Source organism: Alosa pseudoharengus, unplaced genomic scaffold, assembly GCF_046254945.1.
Source record: "Alosa pseudoharengus isolate Yale_2024_CS ecotype anadromous, Long Island Sound unplaced genomic scaffold, YU_APseudo_1.1 YU_APseudo_1.1_scf_7, whole genome shotgun sequence".
Taxonomy (NCBI): Eukaryota; Metazoa; Chordata; class Actinopteri; order Clupeiformes; family Clupeidae; genus Alosa; species Alosa pseudoharengus.
The window spans coordinates 13,053,671-13,064,212 of record NW_027468859.1 but is presented as its reverse complement, the minus strand read 5'-3'; the positions used below and the strand labels follow the sequence as shown (position 1 = coordinate 13,064,212).

The 10,542-nt window shown below is 43.6% G+C and overlaps 1 protein-coding gene across 1 annotated transcript in view; it reads left to right on the top strand.

Moving 5' to 3' along the window:
* Positions 1-10,542, top strand: part of slc24a4b (solute carrier family 24 member 4b) — a 48,047-nt gene that overhangs the window by 32,703 nt on the left and 4,802 nt on the right. Inside the window, exons 6-13 of the mRNA XM_076273220.1 lie at positions 605-708; positions 2,309-2,383; positions 2,480-2,505; positions 2,920-2,973; positions 5,538-5,629; positions 6,963-7,132; positions 7,644-7,785; positions 9,285-9,451. Of these exons, the coding sequence (XP_076129335.1) occupies positions 605-708; positions 2,309-2,383; positions 2,480-2,505; positions 2,920-2,973; positions 5,538-5,629; positions 6,963-7,132; positions 7,644-7,785; positions 9,285-9,451 (830 nt within the window). The remainder of the gene's footprint in view (positions 1-604; positions 709-2,308; positions 2,384-2,479; positions 2,506-2,919; positions 2,974-5,537; positions 5,630-6,962; positions 7,133-7,643; positions 7,786-9,284; positions 9,452-10,542) is intronic.

Here is a 10,542-nt window from a genome sequence, read left to right as displayed (position 1 = left end):
AAGCCTTAGTTAAAAAAAAATATCTTCAGGTGTAAGTAATTAGTCAAAGAGCCATTGTATTCTGTGTAATATAGAGGTTAATAAAGATACTCTAGTTTGTCATTTCTTTTAAAATATTAATTTGGGAGACAAATGGAGTCATACCACAGGTATGTCCAGGGATGGATTAGCCTACTGAATGGGCCTACTGGGCCCAAGAGCTCAGGGGGCCCTGAAGCCCACGCCTCTGCGTGAAGTTGCTTCTTCTCCACCCTTCTCTTCTCTTTCCACAAAACGTACCAGAAGCCATCATTTAAGGGTATTTGTAAATGTATTGAAATTCTGTTTGGAGGGTCCCCCAAACCCCGCCACAGATTTGGTCCCCCCCAATGTTGACATCATGACTACGGCCTTGCTGTGAAGGTTCATGTCAAATGCATGGTGTCTCATAAGCTGATGAAAAACAAAGCACTCTGCATATAAGTGTGATACACATGTAATTGTCAGACTCCCGCTTTCTCAGAAACTGGTGCAAAAACAAAACAAACACACTGCATGTAGGTGTGATAAACATGTAACTAACAGGCACGCACACACGGTCACTTACCTTTTTCTTCTGCTGCAGGTGTCTTTATTACACATGGTGATGTGGGCGTTGGAACCATCGTGGGCTCCGCCGTCTTCAACATCCTGTGCATCATCGGAGTGTGTGGGATCTTTGCTGGACAGGTGTGTGTGTGTGTAACTGCACCCATCTCTGAATAGTCATTGGAAAGTAAAATGGTGTTTTATTTGGGTTTAAAAGCAGCACTGTGTGTGTGTGGTAAAAGGGGAAACATGTGTGAAGAAACTCCTGTGCATCATTAGCTGGTGGCTCCTTGTGTGAATGTTTCTTCTGCATTCTAGTGATGGTGTCATTAACCCATTAATGTTCTTGGGGAAATTTAGAAATTTGCAATACTTCAATGTTAGCTAAGCAAAGCTGACATCAGTCGACAAAGTTTTCCTTATCATACTATTTTTACTCTCTCTCAATACCCCATGTGACCCTCAAATAGTATAGCATAGGACCGAAATGGTTGTATCTCAGAAACTACAAGGAGTTGCATCAAATGTCTGGTATTGTATAAGTATAGTATATGTATATATACTCTTTTGATCCCGTGAGGGGAAATTTGGTCTCTGCATTCATCCCAATCTGTGAATTAGTGAAACACACTCAGCACACAGTGAAGTGAAGTGAAGCACACACTAATCCCGACGCAGTGAGCTGCCTGCTACAGCGGCGCTTGGGGAGCAGTGAGGGGTTAGGTGCACTTCAGCCGTTCCTACTGGTCGGGGTTCAAACCAGCAACCCTCCGGTTACAAGTCTGAAGCCCTAACCAGTAGGCCACGACTGCCCACAACTGTCGGTCTATTGTCGGACTGTAAATCTAATATTTATCATAAGTTCAAATAATGTTTGTAATGAGTGTTTGCGTTTTTTGCACTGATCGCAGTGTATGGTAAAACTGAAACTTGTGATTGCTCATAATTTGTCATGTGTTCCTGTATCTTACAGAAAAAACTATGTGGCTTTTCCTAAACATACTATTTTTAGTCTTTACTCTCGTATGGGTTAATGGACAGCTGTCTTCTGAAGCCATCTGAGGCCACAGTGAACCACTTACCTTAGAAATAACAACCATGTAGTGTGGGCTTGAGTTTGAGTAGAGGTTATTTCACACAGGCAGTGCAGAGAGTGTGTGTGTTTGTGTGTGTGATTCAAAGAACAGAGTTCAAGAGCATACAGAAAGTAAGCTGGGTAGATTCAGGTGGATTGCTGCGATTTGAGCAAGATCTCTTCTCTTCTTTTTGAGATAGTTAAATGTTTTGGCCAGAGGGAGCTGGTGTGGCCCATTGGCAAATGTCTTTAAATGTGTCAAGAGTGCAAGATGGGTTTTCTCAACACTGCCACACCCTGTCATATTCAATTTTTCTCATCCATAGACAGACCGTGTCTTGTGTTCTTGTGTGCCATCATTGCCAAAAAGCTATTGTTTGTGGGTTTTTTTCTGCTGATGTAGTTTCCTCTGTTGAGAATGTGTTTCATTCTGGTGAGACTTTTGGTGATATTTGCAGAAAAAAAGTAGGCATCAGGGCACTACATGTCAAATCCAAGGATTGAACAAGCTGTTCCATCTCAAATGACTTTGTCATTGACTTCAGCTGTAGCTACAACAGATGTAATCCAATTCCTTCACCTTCACTAAGGCTGAGCTGGCTTCATCAAAGGCCATGTGCATGTACACGCCATCTATCACTTTTTCTCCACCCTCCTAACCACTAGGTGGTGATGTTGACCAAGTATGCTGTGTTCCGGGACTCCATCTGCTACACCTTCTCAGTGGTGGCCCTCATCGTGGTGAGTCCCTCCACCTCTCCTACAACAATCCTCCTTGAGGGAAAAGTACTTACTCAACCTCTGTCTAACTCTGTCTTTCTCTCTTCCTCCCTTTAGTTCATCTACGATGAGAAGATTGTGTGGTGAGTATCTGCATGACTGTTGGAGCATCAGTGCAATGCAATGTTTGTGCTGCAAAGACTGTTATCCATGTCAAAACATACTTTCATACATACTCTCTCTCTGCACTAATACTTGCTCTAATCACCCTTTTGTTCAGTTAGGGAGACACGAGATATGCATAGAAACACCCGTAGACAGCACATTGAATAGGAAATAAGATTGGAATGGGAGTCTTGTTTATTGTAAATCTACATGATACATTTCATTTGATTGATTTTCTGTGAAACCTAAGCCAATTATGAACAGCAACAGCTTCAATCTTGCTTGGTACAAAAGTACAGTAAGGATGCCTTAACCAAACTCGCACTAAGTCTTGCACTAAAACTACATGATTGGTCACATCACATCATTTAACTTTTTGTTTTGTTCTCCAGGTGGGAGGCCCTGATCCTGGTACTAATGTACTGCATCTACATTCTCATCATGAAGTGAGTAGTACTAATCACCCTCAATTCTCTTCCTTTGAAGTAACACAATGTAGCAATTCCCCTTTCTATGAATGTGCATTTACAGTAGTGCTAAAGGGGGTACCCCAATTCGTCTAAAACTGACAAAAGGGTTATGCTCCTACCCATGATGACGTTACATAGCACAATTCCAGACGCTCTGGGTCCGCGTCTGCAATATCAGAGACTCCATTCTCTTTATTGTCAGTCAGTGTAGCATCAAAATGACTTAGAAACCATTTTAAGGTAAAATCATGACGTTGTGTTGCTTTACACTGAAGTGTTTTACACTGAGCTGTGTATGTGTTCGTGGCTGTTTTTTTTCTCTTGCCCTCTTAAGATTCCTGACTGGGCTAGTGTCCTCCTGCATAGCGTGCAGAGAGAGGGTGAGAGCTGTGCTCTAAGCTTATTTGGCACTCTTACTTTAATTTGGGGTGGTGTGTGTGTGTGTGTGTGTGTGTGTGTGTGTGTGTGTGGCCACGTGTACAGGGCCTCTCTCGTGTGCGCACCCTCACACATAAACACTCGGACTCCTTACACAGAGTTTAAGAATGTACACGATCCCCATATGGTCACCAATTTCATGTAAACGTGGCCACCATCAACATTGCTGATGGCTGTGTATTACTTGTGATTACAGCAAGGCTTTCTTCCGTGTCAATAGTGTACAGTCTTCTATGCAAATGATTTATCTATGTAAACCATCACCAGATGGACATATTTCACAACATCTGGCTGGGCAAAGCTCCAGCAGCCAATTATGAGCTTGTAATCGGTGGGTATAGATAAATAGCTTCTCAGCCATCCTTTAAGTCACACACCATAACTGTGCGCAATACTGATGCTGTGGCCTTATTAACAACTGGTGGCTTTCATAATGGGTCCTCATGCTAATTGGGAAATAACTATGTGACACTATTGGTGCTTAATATCCCAGCTATAATGGTCCATAAATCCTCGACACAAAGCCCAATGATGGCAGCCCAGGTGCTTCAGGAACATCCCCCCCAGCATAAACACTACCATTGGTACCTGAACATTGGTTCAGTCCCACACATGAACGAATGTCCTTTCGACACCGTTTAGCCCTTTGATGAGCCCTCATGTTCTGTTAAGTCATCCAACTTGTACCTTTTGGTCCAGCGATCAAGGTTTTTTTTTTTTTTATTTTTTTTTTTTAAGCAAAATTCTTCTAGCTCGACAACTCTGTAAAGTCACCGAAGTTATTGTGGACGGGTGTTCCATGCTTTCTTTCTTCATGAAGGCAAGAGAAAGATGAATAAATGAATGTAGTGTTTTTAACATTTCTTATTGAAATCCTTTTCTACACTAAGCTTTTTTTCCCTCCTCCTGCGTCCTTTTATGTGTCTAATTAGGCATTAGGAATAGGCTACACTTAGTCAGACACCAAACACAACTGACCCCTTTTGATCATAAAGTTTTCGTCCATTTTTTATGATTAAATATAAGTAGTTTCAAGTAGCCTACCCCATCACTGTGCATTTATGAGTAGCTTTGATTTCATTTTTCATTCATCTTTATTTTTTAACTCTGTCTACGGCTGCTCATCCAACAGAAGTCCAACAGTGTTTAATATTCATTTAAACACATCTGAGTAATAACGGTTCTCTAGATATGAGTCATTAAAGCACATTTGTGTCATTGTGTATTAAGTTCTCAACTCCTTGTGATCCACGGTTTATAAGCACTTCTACATACAAATGTGAGTACTGCCTCTTGAACCGATGCACATCATGCTGTTGTCATCTCAGCCCACCGCTCCTAGCAGATGCTGCGTTAGTCATGACCTGAGTCATACGTTCATGTACAGATAATCAGAAAGCAACACGACCCATCGCTGAACCAGAAAACTCCCTGACATGGAAGAGCATTAGTCAATCCAAGAGCCACCTGAAGCCTCAGTTTAATGCATTATTTGTAGTGACCTCCGTAGATGTGATTTAGCCGGAATATCTCAGGTCATGAGATTTTCTGAAGACGTCTGAGGGATTTACACAGACAGGTAAGCCACTGGATCTGTGTCTTTGTATGTTCAATGCAGCTAGACAAAGACAGAAACTCTCATTTGTATTCTCATCTTTTTCATGTGTATCCAAAAACTCTCTCCTGTCTCACAGATACTGCATTATAAATAAAGTCGTGTCGCTCCAGCTCGGGCTTGGACCGGCTCGGCATTACCACAAGCCTAATGCTGAATGTTTTAGGCAGGCGTACACCTGAGACATCCGAGTTTGGCGCTTTTGAAATGCCGCAGCGCCAAGACCTAGTTTCCATAGCACAGAGGGAGCTTGTGCTTTCAAAGCCTCATACATTTGCTTATTTGGGGTTGTGTGCTTTCCATGTTGCACAACCTTAGTGGAAAAACTTATTTTCTTCTCCTTTTTAATGTTCTTGGGAAAACAATAGCTAAAGAAAGAAAGTTAATTTGACATTTGGTGTATCACCTATTGAACAAAATGGATAATTAAATCTTTTAAGGAAGTAAATGTATGGTCATATCTGCTTGTTTCTCCTTCCCTTGACAGATTTAACACCTCTATACAGAAGCTGTTTACTGGCAAAGGGAGCAAGAATGTTGCCAACGGAAATGCTGCCAGTGGCAGTGAGATGGAGGATGGTAATGGTTGCTATGACAATGTTTGGGATGACCCCACCCTGCCATTGCTGGGCACAGGTAAGGCTGACCAGACAGGCCAACTGAGACAGGCAAGGCATCTTGCTTTGAGTGGATATGTTGTGGGAGGCACTGTAGTTTGATGGATATCCAGTGTCCGAATGTCTTCCTGGATTTGTAAACCTTTGTGGACTTACTATAAACTCATGTCATGTCCAAAAAGCCCCTTTTATCTAAGTGCAGAAAACGTAACAGATTTTAGTACTTTGTAGTAGTTTAGTTCCTTCCATGTGTGGGACTTGGAGTTTGTTATTTTAACGAGCATGTCACAACAGCCAAGCAAAACCTTGTATTTAGAATGAGACTATTACATTCCTTGAGCAAGGTTTTTAGGATTTCTTGAGGACAAATGTGTGGACAAATGAATACTGCAAGCATTCCTCCTTCACCCTGTCCTGCTTCTGCCCTCTGCTGATGTGGAGGTAAAAAAAACCTTTCTTCTATTGTGCTTCCTCTCATTCAGTCTCTCTTATTCTTTCGCCTGTGCACAATTACTAGCCAAATCCTCGCAGATTAGCGCTCACTCGATTTCTTGGCCAAATCGGCTCATTGTGCATAGCCTTTTCCACCGGCTCATTGTGCATAGCCTTTTCCACCGGCTCATTGTGCATAGCCTTTTCCACCGGCTCATTGACGGTAGCTCACGCACTATTGCTTTTGGTATTCGCACATTCAGTCTGTCCTCTGTGAATGTGCTGCTGACACATAAAGATCTCATTTGGACTCCTTCTCTGTGCTGAAGTTAATCTGACTGCCTCTCTTCTGATTTTCACCCTCTCCTTCTGAGCTCTCCATGCCTGTCTGTTCAGCCTTACTAAAGCCAGCTCAGCTTTGTGTGTGTGTGTGTGTGTGTGTGTGTGTGTGTGTGAGTGTGTGTGTGAGTGTGTGTGTGAGTGTGAGTGTGAGTGTGAGTGTGAGTGTGAGTGTGAGTGTGAGTGTGAGTGTGAGTAACTTCTGTCCTCTTGCTGACACTGATTCTAGTTTTGAATTGGGCTGTAGTCTGCTCGTTGCCTTCACAACCCTATGCGCATGGAAGGCCTTTGTTAGATCGACAACGTATGTTGGTAAAATACATTTTCAGAGCAGCTAGTTGTAAAAAAAATCTAGCACTTGGCTTAATGCCGGTCGTTGATGCACTGTCAAGCTAAATTTGTTTGTGCATGTCAGTGGGGGATTTCTAGTTTGATTGCCATGTGTGGTGGAGCACTTGAGGGGGGTGTGTGTGCGTGCGAAAATGAATGTATATATTTTGATTGTTTTCCTACTCATCACACAGTGAAGCCTACTAAGGCCTACAGCCGTGGCTCCGTGGTGATGGTCGATGAGATCATCAATGCGAGCCCTCCCAAGTACCGCTTCCCTGAGGCCGGCTTGCGTGTCATGGTCACCAACCATTTTGGCCCCAAGACCCGTCTTCGCATGGCCAGTCGACTCATCATTACTGAGGTATGAGGAAGCTGAGAAATCTGAAGGTGCCTGGCCTGAGCTATTTATGCTTTCATTTACCCAAAGTCACGCATAGAACAGTGTTTAAGGCTCAAATATGACAAAGCTTAACTCTAGTGTGTTTAATGTGACGTACATCTTTACATGATGTACAATCATAGTTACATACGAAAAATAATATCTTATAATAATATCTATAATTTCATTTACCCAAGAGTATTTTCTCTTTATTTTTGCTTTGTTTTTTTGCAGTTTTATCTATTGATGCTGTGTTGATTCTCTCTCTCTCTCTCCTCCCTCTCTCCCTCCTCCCTCCCCCCCCACCCCTCTCTCTCTCTCTCTCTCTCTCTCTCTCTCTCTCTCTCTCTCTCTCTCCTCTCATCTCTCTCTCCTCTCTCTCTCCTCTCTCCTCTCTCTCTCTCTCTCTCTCTCTCTCTCTCTCTCTCTCTCTCTCTCTCTCTCTCTCTCTCTCTCTCTCTCTCTCTGTGTGTGTGTGTGTTTTGTCTGGCAGCGTCAGAAGCTGGTGCAGGGAGCCAACGGGGTGGAAACAGCCGTGGTGGACGGCAAAACTGACATTGAGAACGGCAACGTGCCCGAAGACAAGCCCAGCGAAGAGGAGGAGAGCGAGCTGACCTCGCCGTTCAGAATACCACGTGAGTGACACATGTGGACAGGGGGCAGAAAGAAAGGAAGAGAGTGTGGGGGGGGAGAGAGAGAGAGAGAGAAATTGTGAAAGCGATGTACAATAGAGCAGGCCAGATGAGGAAAGTGAAGCGGTTGTGTGGTAGAGAGGGATGCATGGGGGTGTGTTGAGAGACAAGTGGAGGATGGAGGGAAAGATAAAGCACTGCAGCAGAGGACTGAGGACAATGGAAAGGATGGAGAGACCGGGGGAGAAAATGGGATGAAAGAGGGAACAGAGGGAGGAGAAGGGGGATGAAGGGATGGAGATTATAGGGGAACAAATGGTCAGGATGTGTGAGGTTGAAGAGTGTCTCTAGCTGCTAGGGCAGGGGTGGGCAAACTTTTTGGCTCAAGTGCCACGTTAGGTTTTTGAAAATTGGCCGGCGGGCCGTACCTCCGAATCCCAACCCCTCTTAATCTATAAATTGATGCTGTTTCACTCATTTATAAATGGTGCACTGTCACTTTAAGAGCATTGTGTCTACAACACTGTTCTCATAATGATCTTTTGCCAGCTCCACTCAAATATAGCCTATGGCTAGTGCTGTGCCTGTGGCGGTGCCCTCTCACAGTTTATAAATGGTCAGTAGTGGGAACTACTGTTGCCTGCATGATTTCCTTCTAAAAGTTTGTTATATTAAAAAGGAGATATCAGTTCTCAACAATGACAAGCCTGCTGGAACCTGCTGCTCTATCATTCTCTCTAGTGCACGCTCAGACACGATCCCAGGAAAAAAATAACGAGCAGCCTATGATGACCTAATTAATAGTAATAATGATAATACATTTTATTTAAAGCGCCTTTCATGACACCCAGGGTCACTTCACAAACAAAAGTCTGGCAGTGAATTCCACAGCTTGGGGGCGACGTACAGTAGCTAAAAGCCCTCTCTCTCAGGGTGCTGAGGTTCACACTAGGGACATGCAGTAGGCCTGCTGAGGAGGATCTCGGTGAGCGGCCAGGGGTGTAAACTTTCAGGAGGGAGTGTGAGGTAGGTGGGTATAATTGTGTAGGGCATGGTATGCCAGGAGCATGATTTACCGGTAATTCAATTAATTAAATGCTCGGCGGGCCGGATTTGGCCTGCAGGCAGTAGTTTGCCCACCTCTGTGCTAGGGGAATTTCATAGTTATCGATGGAATTATACTCGTATCCTAAACTACTCATTCAGTCACTCAGAATGTTTGATCCAAATATGGTATGTGCCTCCAGATTGTGTCTGGTACAGAGGTTTTTATGTTTCTGTACACATTTCTGCACTACTAGAAATTGTAAACACGTGCAGTGCACACACACTCTTAGAGATTTGTCTTGTAATTGGTCTACTCTCTCTCTCTCTCTCTCTCTCTCTCAAGTGCCATGGCTCTAATGGGAGCCATTAACAACTCCCAGTCATGGGTCCAAGGCCTCGTCCTCCTCTTCTCATCCCCTTGGTGTGTGTGTGTGTGTGTGTGTGTGTGTGTGCAGGAGGCTGTATGAGCAAGATAAAGTGGCTGATCTCGTGGCCCCTGCTCCTGCTGCTCTTCTTCACCATCCCCAACTGTGCCAAACCGCGCTGGGAGAAGTTCTTCATGCTCTCCTTCATCCTCTCCACCGTCTGGATCGCCGTCTTCTCCTACTTCATGGTGTGGATGGTGGGTGGACCGGCCGTTAGAGGCCCTGCTTTTATAGCCACAGGCGGGTGTGTGTGTGTGTGTGTGTGTGTGTGTGTGTGTGTGTGTGTGTGTGTGTGTGTGTGTGTGTGTGTGTGTGTGTGTTCCACTACATGGTGTGTATGGTGAGTGGACTGGTTGACTCACGGTGGCCCTGCTTATAGCCACTGGGAATGCTGTGTCTGTGTCTAAAAATGCCAGTTTATTTACCTTGTGCAAAATGTGCCCAAATGTCAATGGCATGAGGGTCAGTGAGAATGCCGAGGGTAATAGTCATGTGATTTTTAAACACTATCTGCTTATGAGAAGTGTGTGCACATGTGGATACTCTCTAGTAACCAAATACTTAGATAGCTGCAGGCTCCCTTCTGTTTGTGTCAGGAATACATAGAACATTCTGACGAATTTCTGAACATCAAGGGATAATAATCCTCAAGTTCACAATGTGGATTTCTTATTCTTTTCATCTTCTCACTCTGACACTTGCTTTTTTTTTTTTACTCTGCATGATGCAATAGCACCCAATCGAGCTCTGTGTAGTAGAATTTCACGGGATTTGCTGCAAGTTGTGGCCCCTCTGAGCTTTATTCAGACAAATGGGGAAAGGTTCCAGATCAGTTTAAAAGCAGGGCGTATGACTGATATAGAACCACATCATAAGAAAACGTACATAATCTGTCTTGTGACGCAGCTACATTTCTACCAAGGGCGTGGAGCCTTGGTATGCTCAGTATAATCTTTCGAGGACTCACAGTAGGATTTTCTGTTGTGAGGGCAAAAAGACATCTGATACTATGTGACAGTTAAGAGCTTAAGTAAGTTGCCTTTAAGTAAATCACAGATTTGGAGAAAATATCTAATTGCAATTTTTCTGACATATACTGCAATTGCGATTAAGGTTTTTGAAATATAAAAGTCATAAATGTGACAAAATGAACAATTATTTGTAGCTTTTGCGATAATCTGTTCAACTTCTAGAACAGCGCTGGGCTCATCAATGTCCCTTCTCTCATGACGACTGTAACCTACAGTAGCATCAATAAACACTTAACCAAAGCGCTCTGGAAAGAAAA